General features: G+C 36.0%; 4 protein-coding genes across 4 annotated transcripts; 2 read left to right on the forward strand and 2 right to left on the reverse strand.

Annotated features, from left to right (window-relative positions):
• The first annotated feature begins 393 nt into the window (after positions 1–393).
• On the forward strand, positions 394–5,733 carry LOC147479039 (thiosulfate/3-mercaptopyruvate sulfurtransferase 1, mitochondrial-like). The gene is given in 13 exon segments (XM_086585028.1): positions 394–534; positions 786–973; positions 1,209–1,268; positions 1,806–1,868; positions 2,538–2,646; positions 2,649–2,661; positions 2,777–2,939; positions 3,132–3,191; positions 4,067–4,125; positions 4,291–4,372; positions 4,527–4,590; positions 5,196–5,263; positions 5,358–5,733. Coding segments are annotated over 12 exon segments (951 nt in total). The 5' UTR covers positions 394–534; positions 786–859; the 3' UTR covers positions 5,454–5,733.
• Positions 5,734–7,037: 1,304 nt separating this feature from the next.
• Positions 7,038–10,296, reverse strand: LOC147479040 (cytochrome b-c1 complex subunit 8-like). The gene is made up of 2 exons (XM_086583981.1): positions 10,079–10,296; positions 7,038–7,311 (listed from the first exon to the last, which is right to left on the reverse strand). The coding sequence occupies exons 1-2, from the start codon at positions 10,246–10,248 to the stop codon at positions 7,263–7,265; spliced, it is 219 nt and encodes a 72-aa protein (XP_086440107.1). The 5' UTR covers positions 10,249–10,296; the 3' UTR covers positions 7,038–7,262.
• Positions 10,297–17,866: 7,570 nt separating this feature from the next.
• LOC147479041 (eukaryotic initiation factor 4A-3) lies at positions 17,867–21,866 on the forward strand. Its single transcript, XM_086582195.1, has 8 exons — positions 17,867–18,222; positions 18,387–18,627; positions 18,718–18,798; positions 19,253–19,360; positions 19,476–19,595; positions 20,133–20,300; positions 21,085–21,171; positions 21,465–21,866. The coding sequence occupies exons 1-8, from the start codon at positions 17,924–17,926 to the stop codon at positions 21,576–21,578; spliced, it is 1,218 nt and encodes a 405-aa protein (XP_086438321.1). The 5' UTR covers positions 17,867–17,923; the 3' UTR covers positions 21,579–21,866.
• Positions 21,867–22,919: 1,053 nt separating this feature from the next.
• On the reverse strand, positions 22,920–25,669 carry LOC147479042 (transcription factor MYB58-like). Its single transcript, XM_086582196.1, has 3 exons — positions 25,287–25,669; positions 23,734–23,863; positions 22,920–23,585 (listed from the first exon to the last, which is right to left on the reverse strand). The coding sequence occupies exons 1-3, from the start codon at positions 25,423–25,425 to the stop codon at positions 23,033–23,035; spliced, it is 822 nt and encodes a 273-aa protein (XP_086438322.1). The 5' UTR covers positions 25,426–25,669; the 3' UTR covers positions 22,920–23,032.
• Between the last annotated feature and the right edge of the window lie 237 nt (positions 25,670–25,906).

Consider the following 25,906-nt stretch of genomic DNA (forward strand, 5'->3'; position numbering starts at 1 on the left):
CTTAGGGTCGGGTCGGGTCGGTCAGGGCCGAGTTAGGATCGTTAGGGCCAAATTCCCACCCCTAGTGCATAACATACATGCATAGTGGTGTTTGTATGTAAATCAGAAAATGTCATAATTGGTATTAATAAAAAATAACTTGCTAACGTCAACCCGAAAATATATTTATAGCGAAATTATTAATGATAGATGCTGATGAACCCTGCCTAAAACCGAAATTATTGATCAATTTATACGTGTTTGGGCCTAAATATTTGAACAAAAATTTACAATATCCAGAATGGGCCCAATTTTATCATTAAAAAAGTCCAATTTTCAGACCAAAGAAATAATCTTCTTTAATAATAATTTGTGAAAACTCCAAAAACACACCTACACTCCCAACACTTCATCTGATGATTTGAGTCCCACTGTAAATTTAATTTTTAAATGGCATCATCTGCCTTTCTATCCAGAACACTTGTTGTTGGCCTTCGTTCTATTCGATCTTCTTCACTCTCACAAAAGTCCCAGTCTTTCTCCTCTTCATTCCATGTAAGTTTTTATTTTTTTTTTTGATTAATATGATTAAAGTTTCACTCTTTTATTGTTTTTCAAGAGATGGCCTTGGATTTTTTTGTTCTATTTGTATAATACATGATTTTGGTTGTGAAAGTGTGGTTTTTTATTGTTGGTTTAGTTTTTCCAATTTCTAGCAAGAGATATGTTCATATGGCTTTGTAATAGTTGTGATTGAGTTACATTTTCTTGTGATTGAGTTGATTTGTTATTCCATTTATTTGCAGAGTAAATCATTATACCAACCTGTTCATCCTACTTGGGGTTGGGGTTTAAAACCTTTGGTTTAGTGCGTTGTATTATGACTTCATCAAGTGGACCTACAGCTGATTTTGCTACTCAGTCTTTATCTACCAGTGAACCTGTTGTTTCAGCTGATTGGTTGCATGTGAATATCAGAGACCCTGATGTGAAGGTGTTACTTATAACTTGCACATTTTTTTTTCTCATTGGGTTAAAGGAGTAGAGGCACTAGGAATTATAGCTTCTTACTTACTTCTTTCTATTTATATGTAAAATAAAGATAAAATTAATTAGGCGATTGTGTTTACGTCTCCTATGCTCAAAACTTGTGTTTTTTCCGAGAACAAAAGATAAATGTGTTGTGTATATTTATTTTGTTTTTTAACTTTTGGATTTTATGCCTCTAGGTTCTGGACGCATCTTGGTACATGCCAGACGAGAAGAGAAACCCATTTCAAGAATATCAGGTATATATGTTTTTGATTGATATACTGTAAAGTTTTAGATTTTTTGTTGGCACCATTTTTTCTGCTTGACATGGTACACAAAAGTACTTTTGACACTCATGTTATTAAAAGATCTGGAAAAGGCATTTCAAGAACATTTTGCTGCTCTTTAAATTTGATTGTGAGGTACTTATGGGTAAGAAGATATGGTTTCTGTTGCTAATAACGTGAACTTGATTTGAATTTGAGTGTGATGTATTTACTCGAGGTATATCTGATATATATGCTGATAAAAAAAATGAGTGGAGCTAGTAATGTAAATACTAAATAGTGCTAAAGCCTTGATGGAGGACGCATGTACTTCAATATATTTCATGTTCTCTTACAATGCTTCAAGTGTTTAGGAATTCCCTTGATTTTAGTTGAATCTCTAGGGCAAGGTCTATTTTCGAGCTTGATGTTTTTGAACTTCGTAACCGCAATTACTTTATTTTCTTCTTTCTAAAAAAATTGTGGAACAATGGTGGTGATGCTACTGCTCTCTTCTATACTCTGCAGGTTGCCCACATTCCAGGTGCACTTTTCTTTGATGTAGATGGAATTTCAGATCGAGCTTCAAATGTATGATTTCTGTTGTTTTTTTGGTTTATTTCACGTACTAATTCTGAGCTTTGCATGCAGTGTCACACATTGTAAAATGGACTTTTGTAGTGAACATTGCAAGATACATATTGCATTGAAAATGGTCATTTTTAATTGTTAAAGCAAGATTGAGTTCACAATTGGCATTAGCATCACGGTGCAAAATCGATTTGCACAAAAGCGATTGTTGTGCTGCCGGGTCTAAGGATGTCATGATGCAATAGCATAGGTTGTAGGAACCGACCTTTTCCCCTTGTCAGAGTCCATTTGTAGCAACATTTAGTATGGGAGGATAGAGCTGAATAGAGTTTTAGTTGAATCAATATTATTATTATCTATGCACCTGCAGCCAGCATGACAAACAGTTCTCTAACGATGTTTATATTGGTAGTTGCCATGACCATCTCACATAGTCATGGCCATGACAAAGGTTTGTGTCAATTACGTTTTTGTCAATCTGTTAGCACAACAAATTCTTTTTGCTCGTGGTTGTCCCTCACTCCTTCCTGAACCCTGTGAGAAGAAGTGACCCATAAGTCTCTATCATTGTCCATTGCCCTATACCATTTTTTTAGACAATTCTATGGTCTCTTTCTTTATGTTATCCTACAATGGATGTTAATCTCCTCCATGTGAACTTTGAAGCAGTTACCGCACATGCTACCAAAGGAAGAAGCTTTTGCTGCTGCGGTTTCAGCGCTTGGTATCCAGAATAAAGATGGGCTGGTTGTTTATGATGGAAAAGGAATTTTTAGCGCTCTCGTGTTTGGTGGTAAGTTATGGCTCTGCTGCTATTGGCAGTTGATCAATGTTCATTTCAGTTACCAGGTTTTCCTTTATGCTTTTTAAACTGGAAGTGATCCCCAAAATTTTCATTGAATGAAAAGGATGTTCCGAGCATTTGGACATGATAGAGTTTGGGTATTAGATGGTGGCTTGCCACAATGGCGTGCTACAGGATTTGATGTTGAATCCAGTGCTTCAGGGGATTCTATTCTGAAAGCTAGTGCTGCAAGTGAAGCAGTGGAGAAAGTCTATAATGGACAAGCAGTAAGTGTATATATCTATCATTTTGGGTATTGTAAAAGTGTATACCGTTTCTTAAAATTGGATTATGTGTACATTCCTTACAAGAGGTTTGGGGGCAGATAAAATCTCTTCGTCCCTCTATCAGACCCCTCTAATGATCCCGCTTTTCAATCTCGTTGATTCTGTTAATAGTAAAACTTTTGTTTTTTACAGGTTGCTCCAATCACTTTTCAAACTAAATATCAGCCTCACCTTGTTTGGACGCTTGAACAGGTTTAATTTCTTATATCTTTTTGTGGTGCTTACTGGAAATATCTTAAATTGCAAATTCTCTTTTTCTCTTCAAATCAATACCTAATGTGTAGCTTACCTACGCCATTAACATGCATTTGCAAAAATAAGGTTGAATAGTGAAAACTGTCTGCTCCTTTGTACTTGGAATCTACGGGTATGCATACATGATGTGCCATTTTTCCCAGCTGTCTAGAGCCTTTTTGGCATTTTCTATTGATTTCCCGACTCATCTTATAAGTATCTTTTCTCTTTTCGCATCATGACCCCTTTAAGTGGACACCATTGCAAAATTTAGGGTTCAGAACTGAAACTGCTATAGCTTCTCCTCCTCCATGATTCTTAACTCATATTGCAGGAATCTTGTGAGGTGTTAGGATTTTGCAGGAGTGTAGAAAGAGTTAATTTTACAAAGAGAGAGATAGACTGAGTGTTACCCCCTAAGTTTGGTGGCTGTAGGAGATGTGCTTGCGGTGCTGTCTTGACCAGACCATACCAATAAAACTGGAAAGCAGTTTTTCAGAAAAAAAACTTATGGAAGAGGTTCCATAGAAAATTAAAAACTTAAAAATATTTTGGTAACATAATTTGTCCGGGGGACAATACTAGTTATTTGTCAGTATATGTAAAAGTCATTCTGTGATAGTCTTTTTTGGTGAGGTTTCCTTCTTTGCTGTTCGTTCGCTATCCCTGATAATACCATTTTCTGTTGAATTAATAAAAGTAAGGGTTGCATTAGGACCAGGAACATTATCTTTCTGAAGTTCAGTCTATGAATGGTCTGGTATGATTATTTCAGTTATAGTGTCATGTACTACCCACATGCATATGGTTGTTGCTAATACTATATGTTCCAGGTCAAAAGAAACATTGAAGAGCAGAGATATCAACATATAGATGCCCGAGGAAAGGCCAGGTATCATATCTTTTAAATTATTGCTGTGACATCACATACTCATTCAAAGTAGTTTGGTATGGTTGTTTATTGGTTCCCCTCTGTGCTTACAATAATTGGTTTATATTGTCCTTGCAATATATTTTTGTATGTTGGTTTTGTTAGTGATTTTGATCTTCTTTGCAGGTTTGATGGGACTGCACCAGAGCCTCGGAAGGGAATAAGAAGTGGTCATGTACCAGGCAGCAAGTGCATTCCTTTTGGCCAGGTGACGTAACAATCAATTCTTATGTTATATCCCCTATTTTTGTCATTGTTTGTTATAATCCTGAATTTTTCTATTGAACTTCAAAAGTATCTTTCTGTTAAGTAAACCATGTTGAATTCCTTATTGATTCAAGTCTGATGGTGGTCCCTTACAGATGTTAGATGGTTCACAAACTCTCTTGCCTGCTGACAAGCTCAAGGAAAAATTTGAGCACGAGGGTGAGGCTCTTTTATTGATTATTAACTGAAATGCATATTTGTTTTAGATAAGCTAAAGTTTATAATGCTAGGTTGAGCACAAGTATGTACTAGAAAATTTCTGAATACTGTGATTAGGGAATCACCTATGCTTAGGAGATCATCCTTGCTAAAATCAGCAAAGTGCAAACTTTGTGTCCGAAAATGAGGTGATCTCCTTGATATTTGACTCTCTAACTTTGCAATTGTATGACAGTCAAGAAATTTGGCTCAAGTAGGGAAGAACCCTCACCACATAGTTAAGCTCCTGTGGTCATTCCAAATTTCTTAAACCCGTCAAATTTAGCCCTCAAAGTAACCTTACCTGGACATTAAACTTGTTAAAGTTTAAGTTTTTTATCGGGATTTAACTTTTTCCCTTATAATTTGGAGATAATCCATATCCATATAAAAAACCAGATGATTGTAAAATTTTACAGTGGCAAAATGGTGGGATATAAGAACGAGTCAAAAATAATTAAGGTTCCATGAGTCTCAAGGGCCTGGATGTGTAGATAGATAGCTATATCTTAGTTCGGACATTTTTTAAACTGGACTAATTCTTTTCAAATATTTTCTCTCTGCAGGCATCTCTCTAGATAACCCCGTAATGGCCTCTTGTGGCACTGGTGTAACTGCATGTATTCTTGCTCTGGTGAGATCACCTTTGTGTTTTATTATTTTGGGCATACTATGATATTGAAAATAGTAAGGTACAGAAGAAGGTCTAAGTTTAAAATGTTTTTCAGGGTCTCCATCGACTTGGAAAAGAAGATGTTCCCGTCTATGATGGATCCTGGACTGAATGGGGAGCACAACCTGATACACCTGTCTCCACTTCTTAAATGCTCATGCAATATCATCTGGGGTTTCATTATCTAATGAGAAGTTGATCAGAACTGATACGGAAGTGTTGTTGAATACCTGTTTGCCTGTGTGCAGAAAGAAGGGAGGGAGGGACTTCGAATTGTTTCTTATCGGTTACTGTTTTTTTACCAAATTTCTTTTAAATTATGAGTTATTGTAAGGACTTACTTGCGACAAACTGTAATACTGTATAGGGTGATTTTGGAATGGTGATCAGTGTAACATAGAGTCAAAATTCAATGTCATTTTCGTTGGATCTGCTGAATGTTTGGTAACAGTTTCTTATCCACAAAGTTGGTAAAACCTTTGGGTGATGATACTATAGGTTTGGGGCTCGAACCTCTCCAGGGCATCAAAGAGTTACTAATCTCATTTAAAACAAACTTACCAATAAAAAAAAACATTACCATGTAAAGCACGCAAGCTGGCCACACTATTCACCCCAACAAGTTTCAAACATAACATATAATTCAATGCAATTTTAACTATGATTAGTGTCTTGACATCATTGACTATTATAAACCGATCTTGCATAATCCAATTTGTCCACCTAGGCAAAGGTACCTAATGTTCTTGCAAAGCTAGGCTACTGATTTCCCATCTTTTGGTAGAGCAACTGTTCACATATCGATGCCAACGTATCAGAAAATTAACATATTACAGTGTGACTCATCAAGCGACTCCAAAGGATGCTGGGTTTTTGGAATCGTGACAAAGATACGTATTTGCCTATTTTCTATATTGTAAACATGCTATTTGCCTATATACGAAAAGTGAGAGAGAGATGCAAAGAAGATTTCTTGCAAGTAAGGCCTCCCAAAAGACACAAAAAGAGAGAGAGATACACCAAAAGGTAGTCTTAAAACATAGTTAGAAATTGAAGAATCAGGTTAGCACTAATAAATTTCAAGTTTTAAACGACAGTTAGATAACCTGAATCGCAGAGGCGCAGACATCAAAGACAAAGGAAGCCACTCAACCAGAAATATGAGGCATCAGAAATCTACACTAAATCATCATCTTCCTAAATACAAGCAATAATTAAAAAAACATAAAAAAGATGCACAATCAAACCTACTTCTCGATTCCATAGAAGCCCAAAGAAGTGAATATGGTACCCAAAAGGCAGAATGGTCCTATGCCTTTCAAAAGAGCTACATCAATAATTTCGTTTGACTTTAGGCTCTCGGTGTTGGATATTCACAATCAAAAACGTGGTTTTAATCAAGATCCACTGACTAAGCTACATGATACCCAGTCCACCCTTTATTAGCACACCATTTCTCATTCAAAGGCAACGGCTTTCCTATACAGGAATCCCTTCAGCATATGAAATTCCTTTTCAGCCTTCCCCATCTTTCATACATAACTTCAGCCTCTATATAAATCTATGTCATCAAAGGCGTAGCTAAGGAGTCAGTCCCTCAAATGGTTGGGGTTTGTTATCAAAGGCGTTCGTAACTGCAATACAGTACATCTGTTTATTCTAATGTCAACAACTTGTAGCCATCTGCAGCAGATGAGTACCACCACACATGCAAAAACCACAAATCTCATGAACGTGCGGAACAAATCGTTTGAACTAGAAATTGATGTCCCAAATTTGTAATACAGAATATATCTGCTTATTCTACTGGAAAACACACACAAAAATATGTTTAAACTTTCAATACATTAACAAGGCAAGAAATGTAAAACTGCAGCTCTACTGCGCTTTTAGAGCAACCTTGAAACCTAACAAGAAAAATATCAATCTTCCATTTCACGTGAAGCAGAGATGCATTACTTCAGTACCTGTGTTCCAACTTCTCCTTCTCTTGGTAACTCTGGACATACCTGCATCCGATAGGAGAAACTGTTAGCATAGACTGCAAAAGGATAATGAAAGATGGGCCATACGGAACCTGGTCCTAGCTATGTCCCTCCTTACAGCAACTCAAGCAGGAAACAAATGGCAAACCGTCAGATTCTCTTGAAGTGGGATCATGAGGATGGTCATGTACACATGAATAAGATACAAATAAAAAAAAATAGGCAAGTCCCATGTAAGTTCAAGACAAATCTGTCGAAGTAAATCATGGTTGCACTAACCCTAGGAGATCCTCCTAAGCAAACATGTAATTGCAACACACAACCCCAGGAATAAGTAAACTATGGCCTACGGTCAAAGTAATACGACAAAGCAATGGTCACCGGACTGTATTAACAAGGACAAGGAAGTACATGATAAACATTTTCGTTAGAGTCCAGTGTGATCAATGTAAATATATGGTAGGAAGATACCTCTGCTAACTCATAACTTGCAATAGAACATTCTTAACAATACATATAACGAATATATATACGAATAAATCTGCAATGATTTGTTATTCAAATAACCTACAAAAGCCTTTCTTTCCATTTTCTCCCATTTGTTGGCCTCTTTGAAACAGAATGAGACCTAAATCCTGGGATTCTATTACCACTAGTGTAGTGAAAATTACACAAGAAAACAATTTTATATCAAAGAACTGGCTCCTTTCATCATCTTACTTCTAAAACCAGTTTTCTAAAAGAAGCTAGGCAGTAGTCGGACGGTGGGAGAGCACCTAGACATGCTAGGTGCTAGGCAGTTTTATTTATTTATTAAATATATATATGTAAGAGTGTAACTGTGTATGTATATATGAAGAATGAAGAAATGAAACTTTACAGACTTCTTAAAATGCATGTTAGTGAAATGTGAACAAAACATGTCTCGTGGTTCAAATATTCAAACAAAAAGGCATAAGAGTTTCCAAAACAAACATGTTTTATAAGTAATTGACAAAGACAAAAGGATGGAAATATCAAACATTCCACTATTTCTCTAACTCTTCCTCTCCACGTCTCTCCAAATTGGGCTTGTAACTTAAATTTTTAAGCCTGCGTTTTATTTTGGACAAACCTCTTAAAAAAAAAAAAAAAAAAAAAAAAACACACCTCCTAGGCCAATTAATCAGCCAGCCTGGTCCATAAAATAGAATCTAATTGGACCACCAACCCTCTTTTTTCTCACTGTTCTAAAAATCGGTCACCGATTATAGGCCTAAACAGTTCAGCTAGGCAGGCGGACCCTAGGGCTGGCCTAGGCTGTTTTTTTTTTTTAGAACACTGTCTAAATCACATAAAATAGAATCTCATGATCTGAGGTAACTCCTAATTCTAGTTTGATTTCTTTACCCTCTTTTTCTATTTAGAGAAAATATGAAATCTTCACACCAACAATAGGATCCATTCTATCTTATTGTTTACCATCCATTCAAATACTTGAGAGGGTAATGTTAACTATATGGGCAACAACAGAAAATGGAAAATCAGATGGAAAAAGATAAAAGCCCACACTTTATGCATCACCAATATTATCCAAAAACAAGCTAAAAGAGTAATGCAAAAAAATTTAACGCTATCCAAAGGTAATCAGTCACCAATACGTCCACGCAAACTACCCATCTGAACAAATAAATTCTAAAGTCTTAACCTAAGGCCAGTAATTTCATCAGTAATTCAGACAACGTGTACTATAATCTACAAATTTCTTCCATCAAACACACAATTCGTCAATAACTTCAGCCATCTATATAAATCTATGTTGTCAAAGGCATAGCTAAGCAGTCGGTCCCTCCAAGGCTGAGATTAGTGAAAATGGTTGGGATTTGTTGTCAAAGGTGTTCGTAAGGAGCAGCCAAGGCGCCAATTGGGAAGGCTACAGCCTTGCATTGCTCCTGACAACATGTGGACCCATACAGTGTACCAGAGGCATAATTCTAGTGAAGTACGATCTACTCACCATTATGATCCTTCCCTAGCAAAAACCGCTCATTGGGATATCTCAACGTTGTCAAAATGGTCAAAAAAAATATGTCCCTCCTTACAGCAACTTGAGAAGAAAACAAAAGGTAAACCGTCAGATTCCTCAGAACTAATGTGTCGGAGTAAATCACGGTTGCACAAAATTAGGAGTTCCTCCAGAGCAAACACAAATGCAGCACACAACCCCATGTTATAATTAAACTATAGCCTATGGTCAAGTGTAACAACACAACACAGGTCACAGGACTGTATTAACAAGGACAAGAAGTACATGATAGGAATAAATCTGCAATCTTTTGTTATTCAAATAACCAACAAAAGCTTTTCTTTGTGTTTTCTCCCATTCCTTGGCCTCTTTGAAACAGAATGAGACCCAAAACCTGGGATCATTATTATTATTTTTTTATCAGCAAAACAATACAATTCATTAATTTTGATGATGTAGCCCAGAAGTAGGCTACGCCTCAACCAAACCATCCCATCCAAATATGAGATCTTCCACTTTCATTCACCAAACAATAGGATCACCGTGCATTAACAAGATGTTAATTATGTGGACAACAGCAGAAAATGGAAAAATCAGATAAAAAGACTCAGTCTTTATAATCCATAATCAAGCTAAAAGAGTAACAGGAAAATTTTCAACGCTATTGTTCATCAATCTAACATTAAATCCAACAAAACACAGTAAATAATATTCATCAAATCAATTAAAGTATCAAAACAATAACGAATCTTATATATAAAAAGAGTATAGAGATGGGGTAATTACGCATAGACGCTGACAACAGGAGCAACAAGAAGAGTAGCACTGATCCAATTCTCAGAAAACTTTTTCCCAAGCTTATGAGGAAGATCTCTCCATAAACCAGGCATCACTTTTTGTTGAAATGGTGATAAACTGTACACCACTGCCTTCATCCTTATTGGCGTCTTCCCCATTTTTTTTCTCTGGTCTCTTTTTTTTCTTCTTCTGCAAATGAAAATGTGGGCAATTGTATATCAAGTTGTCGGGTTTGGGCCTTGGGCTTGGGCTTTGGGCTTGCGTAAGTATTCAACTGGTGTGTGAGGTTGTTGATTGGTTAGATCAGTTAAGTGAATTGAGTTTTAATTTTGGACTAAGAGATATATAATTGAATCAAAACTCGACTAAACTTTGGTTTGAAATTGCAAATTAGATAGTATAGTAACTAATAAGTTTGAAAAAAATAATGTTGATTATATCATAAACAAATTTATACCAACTGGATTTAGAAAGTAGTCATTTCTGTTTTATAACTTAAAACAATGGCGAAATTACAATGTTTTCTTTGGTAACACACAAACAACACTGATAACTAAACATTCCGTCTAAGCATTCCGTCAACTCATCACTCTATACGAAAACATTTTGCAATTTATAATAATACATTATTTAGAACTTATATGGGTCTAATAATGTAGTGCTATGTGTCCAAACATATTAACCATAGTTAGCTATAGATAGTGAAAGATTTAGCTATTATATATGTATGGACTTTGATAGCATGGACTTCTCAGTAAGTGTCTAATTAGAGTGTTTCTAGTAATTGCATAAAATTTATTGGGGACCTTTGCATATAATTGCTCTTCAAGCATTTGCTCCTAACAGATTTTTTTTATATTTAATTTCAGTTCAACCAACGCCCTAAACTTTGTCATTTTACAATTTTTTTCAACTCATTCACTCTAGTTAGTAGGAAAAAATGAGTTCTAAGCATTTTGTATAATAACCAAACATTTTGGAGTGGTGGCGGTGAGGAAGAAGACCCATGCATACATTTGGGATAATAAATTGGTGATCTAGATGATGAACCAACCACTTCCGGAGTCTGGAAATCAAGGAGTTGAGGTCGACGATCCATTCCATTGAAGTATTGATTCAATATCGTAACAAGTCGATTTTGAATTTCTGCGGGAGGCTATTGATTTCACCATCTTAACCGGTGTCTAAGAGGTTTCATGAAAGGCATGTCTCAAGAGTTGTTCTTGAACATCCGTGTATGTATTTTAATTTCATAAATTAGTAGTAGTAGTAGTTAATTTTAGTAGTTCAATACAATACGTAAATATTTTTATTTTATTTTTTAATTGTAGTTTCATTTTCTCACATCGAGGAGATGTGTGTTATGTATCGGGTTCAACTACTCCACGGCGCTTAGGAAGTGGTGGGATGATATTAAGAAAGGATATGCACTTGACCATGTTAGAGATGCAATTTTAGCGACTCCTTTTGCTCATCTAGTTGACATCCCTTACAATAAGACCGACATTCGGGGGAGTTATTAATGGTTTAGTTGAGAGATGGTGGGATAGTACACATACTTTTCACTTCCCTCGGGAGAGTTGGGCTTCACTCCATTAGATTTTTGCATGATATCTGGTTTGAGTATAGGATTAGGTAATCAGTTGAGATGTATGGATGAATTCGAGTTTGTGCCCAAATGATGACTTTCTTCCCTTGTCGACCGAGGAAGTCGTATGACGATCTTTGGTGTTAGGATTTCGGTATCATGCCAAACGCATACATTACACCGTTGACTGAACGATTCGAGATTGCAGTTTTGATAGATTATTTGTCACTTGATTCGATGATGGTCAAACACATGTTGATGAGTATGTAAGAGCTTTTTGTATGTATTTGATGGGTGTCTTTTTTTTTCCTTACGGCCATTCCACGATTAACTTGGGATTTCTAGCTAACTTTGAGCACTTGCATGAACATCCGGTATTGATTTTGGTGGAGCCATATCTTGTCATTTGTTCGTTGTTTAGATAGGGCGTCCTCGACATCTTGGTGTTGTCAAAGTCCCCGGATGGGAGGGTTTGTCATTCTCAAAGAGGTATGGTTTTATGAGTATTTCCGCCGCAAATCCTATCCTCCACAGAGTATACCGATGAGAGGCCTAGGCTCGTCGGGGCTTGGCACGGACCTTGTCGAAGCGTCGACCCGGTGAGATCGATCATAACATAACTTCGTCCAAACCGGATCGAGCTTAGCACCAAGTGCTTCTATTGTTTGGAGGCCTTGGAGGACATCTGCACATCATCTCGAATCAGAGATATGCATTGTTCATTTCTCATAGGAGGATGATATTCACTGGTGGGAGTGATATGGAGTGGTATTTAGGGGATAGATGTTCCAACGGCTCACACCATACTTTGGTATCCCTCGATCCATTTACCCATGTATCGAGGCTAAGGACATTTTAGAGCAAGTCATCATGTAGCGTGCATTGGACTTGGCTACTGGGCTTCGACCTAGTTACATTCAGACTTATGAAATTACTATAACAAGGTGTCTATTGGTCATTTGCTCCCAAATTTTTTTGTTGCAACATTCATACGGTTAGCAATTTGGGTGTCGACGCGGAATTCAGATTGGCCACCGTCACAACCGACGGAAAGCATGGATTGTTTTGCACACATTTGTTCCAAAGACCGGATCCCCCCTCCGAGAGTGGCCTTGGGTTTTCGGTTTGAGCGATCCGAGTGGCGGACGATTTACCGACCCATTTCTTCTATTGATGCCATCGCGTTTAGGTTAGAGCGACCTTGGACATCTATAAAGTAATTATTTTTATTGGGTTTGTTTTATTATTTTGGTTTATTATGAAAATGTCATAAATTATTAATGAATAATTATTTCGGGATGACTTTTCATCAAGTGAGATATGAGACAAGCATTAGATTGTAAATGATGATTTTGGGGGTATGATTCGATGTTGAGAGAGAGACTTCTTTCCCGTGCTCATGTGGATTATGGACGATTTGCAACGCCAGATTGATTTATGCTCGATTGATCGAATGAAGGGTGAGTTCATCATAACATGGAAAACGGAAAGTTCAAAGGATCGAGGAGGAGTTCACAAAATTAAAGGCTATGTAGGATAGTCTAGGAGGTTGTTGTATGACGATTATTATTATGTTGTGTGATTTAGAATTGTTCATTTGATCATTTTGATATGTTGTGTCATTATTATTATGTTGTGTGATTTAGAATTGTTCATTTGATCATTTTGATATGTTGTGTCATTATTATTATGTTGTGTGATTTAGAATTTATTTCCTTTGATTTAGCAAATGAATTACAATTTTTATTAATAGAGCGACAACTAATACATGATTGCAAAACATCAAATAAAAATAAATAAATAAAAGATAACTATTACATATCACCCTTATTACATACTACTAGAGTTACTCTAATTATCAAGCCTCATCATTTTCTTCATCATTGGCTTCTTGCGTTGTTGGAAGCTTCATTTGTACTACTTGCTCCAAAACCTTTTTTCATATTTAGCTACAATTGCATCTTGTTTTAGCTCTAAAACCCTTTTCAAGAATCCAGGATTGACATTGTCGAAAGTGACATTGCCAACAACCTAGTCTCATTTTCCTCCTCTCTAACACGGAGTTTTTCTTGCTTCAAAAATAACTTTTTGTGTCAATTTGCTTCAATTTCATCATACTTTGAAATTGCTCATTTTGAATCTCTTTCTTTATTTCAACGACTTTCATTTAAAAGCTTCAAGAAAATCATCCATATTTTTAGCATGCCTTGGATGCAACATTACCCTCAACAAAGAAGCAACTTTCTTTGTTCTTCTCAATTTCTTTGAACGCTTCCTACCGCAACGACCTCTCCAAAAACCTTCGAGATCGCTAGGATGGTTACTCGAGGTAAAGAATGAAGGTATAAAGGGGCAGAAAAGGCGTTGAAGGGTTGGGGTTGAGGGTGAAGAATCGAAACCTTCAACATCTCCGGATCTTGCTTTCTTCTTTGGTCTTGGAGCAAGCGCAATGGATGATGAATCGAAGTTCTTTGCCACTTTGGCGTATTTTTTTGACTAGATTATAACAATCTTGCCATATCCAAGGTTTTCCAAAGAGTAGCCGCGATAAGTTGTTCAATTGATCGCCTAAAGCTACGTTTATTAAAAAAAAAAAAAAAAATCAATATCAAGTAGTATATAAAATGAAGTATAAATTAAACGAAGTATAAACGAATCTTACAATGTCTTCACGCGCCCCCACCGGTTAGATGTGGAGGTTGTTCTTCAAGCGAAGAAGTTTATATAGCATGATATTTGTTGAAGAACGGTAAAATAATCATGTAACGTTGTGAAACTCCCTTCCAAAACGGTTCGCGGTCAAAACCTTGAATTTGATTCATTCTAGCCATAATTCGTTCCCAATAAACTTGACCCGATTGATCATTCCCTACTATAGGATCTTCTCCAATCTCAATCCATGCTCTAGTAAGAGCAATATTTTCTTCATTTGTCCAACTTGGACCCCTTCCTTGTTTTGGTTGTGACATTGAGAGTGTTATGTGTGAAAGGTTGAGAGTGTTGTGTGTGAAATGGTTGAGAGTGTTGTGTGTGAAAATGAAGAAGGAGATGAGTGTAGATATAGAAGGTAGAAATCCGCCGTTTTTTGCCGTTGAAGCACGCGACATTAGGAGTGTTGTAGGAGCGCCCAATACTAATGGCTAGACCTGACGGTGGTAACAAAGTTTGCCTCCTTGTTTGTGGTCAAAGTTAAAAAAGTTGAGCGACATTAGTAATGGCGTAGCGACATTGATTATTACTTATTGTCGCTGACCATCCGCATCCAAATTGCCAAATTTGCGAACAAGAATGGGAACAAGCGGTGATGATCGACGATCAACATCGCTACCACCTAGAGTTGGAATTCGGAAATTTCGGACGCATTTCTTCAAATTTGAAGACGGTTTCACGTTCACGGATACGTCCACCTAGAGATGCTCTTAGTTATAGATAGTGAAAGATTTAGCTATAATGTATTATGTATGGACTTTTTTTTTTTTTTCGATAACCTTATGTATGGACTTTGATAGCTTGAATAATGTATGGACTTTGATAGCATGGACTTCTCAGTAAGTGTCTAATTAGAGTGTTTCTAGTAATTGCATTATTTTCTTTCCCTTTGCATATAATTGCTCTTCAAGCATTTGCTCCTAACAGATTTATTGTATATTTGAGTTTAACCGACGCCCTAAACTTTAGAATGTAGTTCTAAACTTGAGGTGTAGTAGAAAAACTTCAGAAAGTTTCTAAGCATTTTGTATTAGTTTTAAAATTTTGAGCAGCTCATGTTTCTGACCCATGTTAGTATCACAATTGATAAATTGCGAAACTGCGACTAATAACAAGTCTTCAGTAATGTAGGAGATATCAAACAAGATGCCAAAACAAAGTCAAATATGTGAACGCGAGAAGGAGTTGTGACAGATGTGATGCGTTGGAGCTAGCTATATATTTGCTTAATAGTGCGATTGGACTTGAGCGAATGATACTTGAATTCCAAAAGAGACGTGGGAGTGTTGATGAAGAACTAGAATCGAAAAAGAAACAAGTGCATGGTGTACGTGCTCTCAAAAGAAAAGCCAAATGTGGAAATAATTGTTCAATGAATCCTGTTTATGTAGAGATATTAGTTTACTTCTGTTTACGCAGATCATGAATTTATAAGATTGGACACGATTTGGGATGCAGACCATATTACTGGAACATAAGCCCTGACTCCATACCAACAGCCACCTTCCAAGTTGGTGTTTTCTTATACCAATTTTGTGCCCTATGTGCAACGCCTAGGAAGAAACTTTATCCCACCTTAGGAAAGTTGCTTTTAGTATTTTTAGCAAGTTTCTTGATTGATTTATAGGAGTTATTACCTATATAATACGAAAGGTTATAGGAATCGTTCAATCAAAATTTATAGGAGTTATTCTTATTCTACTTCTTATACTTCACTTCTCCGGCCATGCACTGGACTGACTTGATTCCCCATCTGAACAACGTTATTGGATACTGTATAGGCCTTCCTTCTTCTTTATGGGATCTACTTTTGTTGTTGTCATACAAATACAGAAGAAAGTCCTAAGGTTCATAATGAAGATGCAGACGGTGTTGTGTAGTGAGAGCAATAATACACTTTGGACTAGTATTTAGGTTTTCTTCTGATTGATTACTATATGTAAATCAGTATTCATTTTTTTATCAGTATTCAGTATGTAGGTGCTACAGTATTCTTCCTAATGTTTTGAAAGAAATTTTGTTTGATAGTATTGGGAGGGTCTACCCAAGGTTTGTTAGGTCCAACAATATATTTACTATCTAGTACGTGTTTAATCTCTAGTGAAAGCCATCTTTTTTAGTTCGATCTCCTGTTCATCTTCTTCTTCTTTTGTCTCTTGGTATCTTGCCTTGATGGTTGTTGTAGTAGTGCAGTAATGTTTGTTCGTTTGTTCGCAATAGCCCACGCACTAGTTCGCAATATGTTCGTTGTACATATATACCAATTCGTTTAGCAATTGTTAATTTTCTTGGGTTCCTAGTTGGTTTCATTGGTTGGTTCAACTGGCAACATCATTCTCATATTCTCCTTCATTGATGGTTTGTAATGGTATGATGGAATTTAATTTGAGTGTAACTTAGCTGTATCATGTACATATACTCTCAACAGGAAAGCAAATTTCAATAAAAGTTAAATGATGAAATTGATAAATTGGCCTGGATGAGCAATTGAGCATGTTGTTTCATTGTAGCAACATCAACTTTTTAATTATACCCTTAGAAGAACTGTAATCCGTGTTCGTAATGGCTAATGTTCTTGGTGAATGAAGAACCGCAATCAGTGTCAGAATTCCACGCATAATAACCATAGCTAGTAAATTCACGTTTAATGCCTGTATTTTATACATTTTTACATATAATATGAATAGTAAGGCTTCAAACATAGGATTAATACACGAATTCTATGATCCAGGCTTATAATTGCCGAATAATAAGGTCCCTATTTTTTAAATGAAAAAAACGTACTATAAAAAGTATGATGCAAAATATTTTTACGTATAATATGAATAATAAGGCTTCAAACATAGGGATTAATACACGAATTCTATAATCCAGGCTTATAATTGGTAATGTATTTTTAAATGAAAAAAAACGTACTATAAAAAGTATGATGCAACTTCAAAATAGAAAGTTTTGAAAATCCATTTAAATTAGAACCTTCCATACCTAAAGAATATAGAAAAACTAAAGTGTTAGTAAGTAAATATAAATGAAAAATTGAATTATTACATTATAAACTTGTAATGGCAACAAAATATATCCGATTTTTTTTGTATTATATGTGTATAAAAGACGAATTGTATGTTTGGCGTTTTTTTCATTTTTTGGTCGAATTTTTAAACGTATTATTATTCAAAATTTCAAATTTTTGACGAATAATTTCTATATCAAATTTTGGCCGTCCGCAAATTTACTAGCTATCATAAATTCATAATAACCCAATAGTTGTGTCGGAATTTCATTAGGGGAATTGTCTCGGAAACCTTCTAATTCCAGTTCTCAAAATGGGCTTATGGGCCTTGTCCATAAAACTAGATATTCCATTACGAAATGGGCTTATGGGCCTTGTCCATAAAACAAGGCTTCTAAAATTTCAACCACCACCGAAATACAGAAAACATTGGCATTCCGATATAACTGTCACTTGCCAAAATCTGTTATTAACAGTACAAAAACTAGACCTTGCTTCTTTTCTCAAAAAAAAAAAAAAGCCAGGAATGGCGACAGTGAAGAGTAGAAAAGAAAAAGGAGGTGAAGCAACAAAGGAAGAGAGCATAGTGTTTGAAACAAGTAAAGGTGTAGAAACAATAACAAGTTTTGATAAAATGGGTATAAAAGATGAACTTTTACGTGGAATATATGAATATGGTTTTGAAAAACCATCAGCAATACAACAAAGAGCTGTTTTGCCTATTATTAAAGGTCGTGATGTTATTGCCCAAGCTCAATCTGGTACTGGGAAAAGTTCTATGATTGCTGTTACTGTTTGTCAAATCGTTGATACTTCTAAAAGAGAGTAAGTTTTTATGTTTCTTTTTATATTGTGGTGTTTTTTTGATGTTTTGGCATGTTGGTTTTTGTTTTAATGTTGTAAAGAATTTAACTTTGGTTATGTGGTGTGTTTTTTTATTTATTTTTGCACTGGGCTTAATGAAGTGGGGGTAATGTTTGTATATACAGAGTTCAGGCATTGATAGTATCACCTACTAGGGAACTCGCTTCCCAGACAGGGAAAGTAATATTGGCAATTGGTGGATTTATAAATATACAGGCTCATTCATGTATTGGAGGCCAAAGTTTAGGTGAGGATATAAGGAAGTTGGAACATGGAGTCCATGTGGTATCTGGAACGCCTGGTAGAGTTGTTGACATGATTAAACAAAGAGCGTTACGCACCAGAGAAGTCAAATTATTAGTCCTTGTAAGTTTATGAAAAACTCTCTCTGTCATTTAATTAGGTATATCTGACTCTGAGAGGATGTGCTGACTTTATATGCTCATACTGGGACAGGATGAATCTGATGAGATGTTGAGCCAAGGGTTTAAGGAAAAGATTTATGAGATTTACAGATATCTTCCACCAACAATACAGGTAAGTTTAGTATAATGTTATTTTTTATTTTGGTTGCTGATTAGCTAGGCCAACCTATGTCGTATATTAACATAAAATATACTTTATACCTGATATGGTACACGATATGGTTATGATGCGTAGTAACACATGGATAATCGTGCGAGCAATTCATATTAGGTTAAGTTTTTTTGTTAATTGTGGCAACATGTTGGTTTCTATGCTTTCAGCAGTTGACACTGTGGTTATGATTGCTCATTATGCTTTTAATTGGCTATGATCTCTAATGGCTTGTGATTTGTTCATCATGCTTTTTATTAAGTAATTATGCGTTTAGTGAATTATTCGACTGAAAACTACCTATAATCTACTGCATATGTTGGTTATCTGCTGTATGAGCAAACTACACATTAACCATTCATTAATTAAGTAGATAGTTGCAGCATCTTGTGATATATGTGGTCATTTAATGCAGGTTGTCTTAATCTCTGCAACCCTTCCAAATGAAATATTGGAAATAACAAACAAGTTTATGACTGATCCTGTTAGGATCCTTGTTAAGCGTGACGAATTGACTTTGGAGGTAATTTCCAATTGTCTTGTCTCAGTTTACCATGGCAAAACTGTTTTGAAATTGGTTGTGGTTTCATTTTTTATTGTATTTTTTTCCATTAATTTGTTGCTTCTGTCTGGTGCAGGGAATCAAGCAATTCTTTGTTGCTGTTGAAAAAGAACAATGGAAATTTGATACGTTGTGCGATCTTTATGATACCCTCACAATCACCCAAGCTGTTATTTTCTGTAACACAAAGAGGAAGGTAATGTAGCTTCCGTGTTTTTGCTTGCATTAGTAGGAATAGCAGAACTGCTCACCAGTTTTTTCCTAAACAAGTTGAACCATTTAAGAATTGCATGTTGTGACACCTCATGGGTTACTTTCATTTGGTTTTACTAATCACTAATAAATAACAATTAGCAAAAGATAGAGCACATGGTTTTTAAAGAAGAAAGACTATGTATTGTTTGAAGCCTATAAAGAGAGATTGTTTTGTACTGTGGAAATTTGGCAAGGAGAAGTATTGAATGCGACAAACCCATCCTTGAGGTGATGTAGAGGTTCCAAATGTATTCCCAGCATATGCTTTGATGGAAAATATACTGATAAAAGCCGTAGTTCTTTCAATTGTTTTTGCACTATGCCAAACTCGTGGATTTGATAGTGTAACCTCCAAGATATACGAACTCTAAGCTTGTTGATGATAGTTTTTGGCTAACCTAATTTTAAAGAGCGCCCTTCTTTAAATTCCTTGTTGACATTCTTTTATGTTGGCCATTGATTTTCATGTTCTTGACAGGTGGATTGGCTTACTGAGAAAATGCGTATGAGTAAATTTACTGTATCTTCAATGCATGGAGACATGCCTCAAAAGGAGCGAGATGCAATAATGGGAGAGTTCAGGACAGCAACAACTCGGGTCCTTATCACAACAGACGTGTGGGCTCGTGGGATTGATGTTCAACAGGCAAGTCTTAGTTAAATTATTGTTTTGCTATTCTGATACAGACGATAAGTTATTGTCATGTCCATGCTGACATTAGCTATTAAAAGGAATTAGGAGGCTTGTTTTGCTAACTTCTTGAGTGTTCTCTTATTTCTCAAACCACTTTTCCCTTTTGCCCTTTATTAGTAGTGCCCGAGACTAACCCGGTGTGTTGTTCCCTCTCTTGTTACTTGGAATGAATGTTTAACTGTACCTAGATCATGGAGATAAGTCTTTGAAAATGATGATGATGATGATGGTAATTGAAGCAAAATACTATAAATTACAAGAATTAGAGAGTTGATTCCTAGATCCAGCAAAAATCCAAGTGAAGCCTAATAGCCAATGTCAGTACAGTTAATCATTTAGCTGGAAAATAACCCCTGGTCACAAGTGAAGAATGTGTTTGTGTGTATGTGCGCACTGGTCCAGTCCAGACCGTCCAGAGTATATGTCAGATGGGGATCCATTTAAATAGTACAAGAAGCTGGTTAGATTATCTGATATAAGATGGGTTTATAGGACATTCAATTTTCTAGGTGCTGCCTGCATAGATATTCAGTGGGTGCATTGTAGACTTTGTGCTAGCCTTGCTGTATGGAGGCTCTGACAGTGCTGCAGCTACATGAATCATACTTCTATCTCCTCTTCAGCATCTTTAAGAAAAAGAAGATGCCCTGCATGGCACACCATTTATTTAATCTTTTTATCAACTTATTTACCTCCTAGCTGGTTCAAACTTACTTACAGACCTTATATTCATTAGGTATCTTTGGTGATTAATTACGATCTGCCAAATAATCGTGAGCTTTACATTCATCGAATTGGTCGCTCAGGTCGTTTTGGACGCAAGGTAAATTTTATTTTCTGAGTTATGGTATTGCTGGTATATTTGATTATGAAGTATTTTTTTCAATGTTTAATATAGTAGTTATTCATATTTTGATGCTTATATAATACAATAGTTCTCTTTTGGATACTTTGAAAAAGAGGTACATTCCCATGAACCAAGTGTTGTAGATTTATTTTATTTACTTTTTTCGGCTAAAGGCGGTAAAGGGTAATTTGATAAATGACAAAAAAGGGTAATTTGATGGTGTTGTAGATTAATCTGAAATGAGTTTTTTTTTTATGGAACTATTTCAGGGCGTTGCTATTAACTTTGTCCGTGATGATGACATCAAAATTCTACGAGACATAGAACAGTACTACAGCACGCAGATAGATGAGATGCCTACGAACGTAGGTGATCTTATATGAGGTGTATGATTTGTTCACCTATTTCTCAGGTGGGAATGGAACCAGTAATCTGTAAGCAGGATCCCATATGTGGATTCCATGTGTGAGCTTCTATAATGGGTTGTAGATATGTGTCAATTCCAGTTGATTCAAGATTTGGAGAACAAGAAAGAACACAAGTAAGAGAGTAGGTCAAATGTGTAGTAGTTTTTCTGACCAGAACTTTTGTCTTTAGCTGAGTAGAAAATGTTTAGACTTTTTGTTTTTTTGATAATGGATATTTCATTAATCAAAGATTAATGGTCCGGACACCTGACTCAACAATACCAACTGGTGCCTTTGTTGCCCAGGCAGCCAGTTCATGAGCCTCCCGTATAGCAGATCTACTTAACCAAATAAATTTAAATTGTTCTGAAAACTCCTAAATAGTAAAAATATGGTGAACTACACTTCTTTGCTTCCAGCAGCACTCCTCAGGTTGGCCGTTTAGAGTTTTAATGACAAAGCAGTTCAGCTTCCTCTGAGTTAGTTCTGATGAAAATCCTATATGCAGCTTTAAGGACTTCACCTTCCCCCAGTCTTAGCTATCACTCCTGCTGTTGCTTTGCCAGTATACCAGCTTATGTTGACCACCCAAGAATCCAACAACACATGCTGCTCTTCTCCACATCGCCATTTCTAGCAGCAGCGACTATATTAGAACACCCTTTCAGGCAGGGAGATACAAACATTAAACCAATTCAGCCAACTGGGATATCAATTTTCAGAACGTTGTGCGTCCTACTGCTCGTTGCAGCTATTGCTGCACATGTCGCGAGTCGGGTGTCTGCAAACTGTAGAAAAAAGAAAATTACACCTCTGAGAACATAGAATTAGTATTGCTGGCTCTTTAGAAATAGTTGGCCACCCAGTTTTGTTTGTGGAGGTCTCAGTCGAGAGAATCAGTCTGGGTAAGTCTATTTCCAGGACAATGATTGATAGGTGAACGTTTATGATCTTTCAAATAAATGATCACATCAGTTGACTTAATTATAGATTTAAAAGTTTTCTTAAGTTGGATGAGATTGGTAAATAAATTGAAGTTGGTTTGTTGGTTTTTAACACTTCAGTTCTTAATGGGGTGGCCAGTGGAAGGATTTGGTTTGGGAAGAGTAGTTAATCAACCCATGTTTCAATTTCATATTTGCTATTAAGATTGCATCTGCAAGTCCGTTTAGTCATGTTACATTGTGCAGTTGATAACAACATTGTTTCACATCACAAGTCCATTCTGTTGTGACTTGTGGTGTGAACAATTGAATCCATCCAAGGACTTATTTGAATTTGAATGTAATAGAAAACTTATTTTTGCTAACAAGTATATTCACGATGTAACCATTTTCTAAAGTAACTTTGTGTTGATGTAAACTACAGCATTCTTTAAACCTTGACATTTGTTACAAAAAGAAAGCAAAAGTACATCATAGGTTTGTGAACTAAAATGTTGGAGGTGAAGATGGCCATGTTTGAAAATACATGGAAACTGGATCAATATTTGCCTCCAGTAGTATCTCATTGTTGGAGGAACTGGTTCCTAGTTGATGAACTTCATCTCTTGCCACACTTTCTTGGTTGTCATCCAGTCCAAGTTCATTTTCCAAATATGCCATCCAGCTTCTATCATCTTTTATTTTGGAAATTTTCTCAAGAACTGTTGGGTGTAGGTGAACCTCATTTTCAGAAAATGAGAACACACTAGGTAAACTGAAGCAGAACTCGTCTTCTGTTTTCTGCTCATATGGAATTTCAGAAGTGCCTTTAAATGGTTCCATCTCTGCTATATTTGGGTTGGAATATGATATGGAAGAGTTGGCTGAGGATGAACAAGAAGACGATGAGAACGAGGATGAAGAACTTGATGACTCCTTGGCTTCATCTCCACAAGCATTGGATCCTCTTAATGCTAAGCGCTTTTTTAAGTGTGTATTCCACACATTCTTGATCTCATTATCGGTTCTTCCCGGCAACTGAGAAGCGATCTTCGACCACCTGTGAAAGCATTTAGCAACTAAACTAATTGAACATCAAGAAGATTGAACACTAGAATGTTTGTTGGTTCTTCTATATGGCCGGAAGGAGTAACTAATCTCTTTTCGGTTAAGTTTTTAGCTTGACTTTATAAGTTCACGTTCCTTACTTGTTTCCAATAGACTCATGCAACTTAATTATGGTCTCTTCTTCGCTCCTAGAAAAATTTCCTCGTTTGATGTCAGGTCGAAGATAATTAATCCATCTCAAACGACAGCTTTTCCCACAACGTAGCAAACCTGAAACAACAAGATATGCATGCACTTATCATAATCTCAACTGTAGCAATTCCAACACCATATTATAGTATGGCGTGGTAGTGTGGCACATAGCCTTAATGTCTCTTCCAAGCAAACACAATATGTATTAGCATGTTGAAAAGTGAATGGCCACAACATTGAAAGTGAAATCATTGATTCAAGTCATCGTTTGTACAGATAACATACCATAGCATCTACACTTTACTACGAAATATTTTGCTTTCAATGTACTACATAATTAGCTTGGAAAAAGTTGGAGCATGTATCAAATACGAGGCATAGGATAATCTTGTGTTGATCAGACTACCACCTCCCTATTCAGTAATAATAGTTATACAAAATATTTTCTCACAGCGACAAAAAAAAAAAAAAAAAGGACCACCTAGAAACACAAGGCCATCAACACTCTGAAATTACGAAAAAATTGGAAATAAGGAAACTTAAATTAAATTCATAAAGATAAGATATATATAATAAGTAAAATAATATAAATTGATCCCGTGATTGAGACAAATATATGCCTATTCTTTTGTTTTTCGTGAGGCAGTTGCTAACTGTTATATTTAAATATAGAGCTGCATGATCTTTGAGTGATAATATAGTTCAGTTAAAATTTCACATTTTTATTTGTTAGCCTTAAACTATCAAAAATGTTACACACACCTTACGGCTTACGCCTTGGTTGGCCTACAAACCTTTAAACATCTTGGACAATATTTTCAAACAATTTGACTTGGGCAGTTTCTTCATGAAGAAAAATGGTGATTTCAAACAAATTTTAGAAACTTAGAATAATGGTCAGTGATCACCAATCATAAGTTTCTGTTATCGTATACATTCTTCTAAGGGGGCTCCTAAGGTCATTATATTATTTTTTTCTTTCACATTTGCCCATCCCAAACTCTGTTTTTTGTGAGCTTATTTGCTTGCTTTAGTAGCTGTTAATATATACACTTTTCGAATTAGACAATTCATACTTCAAAATTAATTCCAAGTTTCCAAAAGGTATTGAATAATACCAAAAAAATGCAAAATGCAAAACAAAACCAAAAACAAAAGCAAAAATATTCAGTTTGTATAAATTCCGTATATATATTACAGAGGCTCAGTTCCTTCGAAAAGTTTTTGAAATACATGAAAGAAGGTTATGCATCTCTGTTTTGTTAAAGAAGGACAGCAGTCCAACTAAGTGAAGCAGAAATATGAAATTTTGCACAAACAAGATCTCCAAAACTGCACCTGCATGCATAACGTTATAAAAACAGGTGCTACCAAATTTTTAATATGGCAAATCAAAACAAGGTAGAAATCATCCATCAGTGTGGAGTTCTATTTGTAGATGAAGAAAGTGGACTGGTATATAGGAGTAGGAAAAAGATGAAGAAAGAAAAGTGGGATGTACCTGCTTTACTGGGAAGAGCACGCCAGTTACCATGCCCTTCCGCACGAATATAGGAGCTCAGCTTTTGATCCTCAGCAGGGGACCAAGGACCCTTCCTCAAACCTGTTTTATCACAACATGGAGCGCGTTGCCTACCCATTTCCTCACCCTGCAGGAGCTCTCTTCACCAAGTTGACACACTCTCTCAAGTGTAGAGATTTTTCCACCTTTGTCACATAGCTACAAAGGTTTATTCAGGAGTATATATAGAGGAGTATAGTGAATCCAACCAAGGGTCATGCCTTTCCCTTGAAGATTCTTTTGACATTTTTTCAGAAAGGAAGTTAATGTCAAAAGATTTAGTCACATCTTAAAAATGATTGTTTTTTTAATGCTTTTGAGTTATCCAGGAAAGAAATTAAAACTGATTATGTAGTCCAAGATGTTTTATATGTATGTAAATTCAATGTTTTCCTAGAGTGCAAATTTTGTTCACGTACAGTGTCCTTAGTTTTTTAGGAAAAAAGATACCTAAACTTTCTAGATCAATCCTAAAATAAAAATCGGTCTATAATTGTCCCTTAGTGCATTTAAGTTTAGATAACGCTAATTGTTGCTTCATTTGAAAAACAATCAAAGCG

Source organism: Coptis chinensis, chromosome 9, assembly GCF_015680905.1.
Source record: "Coptis chinensis isolate HL-2020 chromosome 9, ASM1568090v1, whole genome shotgun sequence".
Lineage (NCBI taxonomy): Eukaryota > Viridiplantae > Streptophyta > Magnoliopsida > Ranunculales > Ranunculaceae > Coptis > Coptis chinensis.

Coding starts and splice junctions, on each gene's coding strand:
- LOC147479041 (XM_086582195.1), top strand. CDS start 17,924: ATGGCGACAGTGAAGAGTAGAAAAGAAAAAGGAGGTGAAGCAACAAAG. Junction 18,223..18,386: donor GTTGATACTTCTAAAAGAGA/GTAAGTTTTTAT, acceptor TTGTATATACAG/AGTTCAGGCATTGATAGTAT. Junction 18,628..18,717: donor AAGTCAAATTATTAGTCCTT/GTAAGTTTATGA, acceptor ATACTGGGACAG/GATGAATCTGATGAGATGTT.
- LOC147479042 (XM_086582196.1), bottom strand. CDS start 25,425: ATGGGTAGGCAACGCGCTCCATGTTGTGATAAAACAGGTTTGAGGAAG. Junction 23,864..25,286: donor TGCTCTTCCCAGTAAAGCAG/GTACATCCCACT, acceptor TTGTTGTTTCAG/GTTTGCTACGTTGTGGGAAA. Junction 23,586..23,733: donor CATGAGTCTATTGGAAACAA/GTAAGGAACGTG, acceptor ATGCTTTCACAG/GTGGTCGAAGATCGCTTCTC.
- LOC147479040 (XM_086583981.1), bottom strand. CDS start 10,248: ATGGGGAAGACGCCAATAAGGATGAAGGCAGTGGTGTACAGTTTATCA. Junction 7,312..10,078: donor CCTGTTGTCAGCGTCTATGC/GTAATTACCCCA, acceptor TATCGGATGCAG/GTATGTCCAGAGTTACCAAG.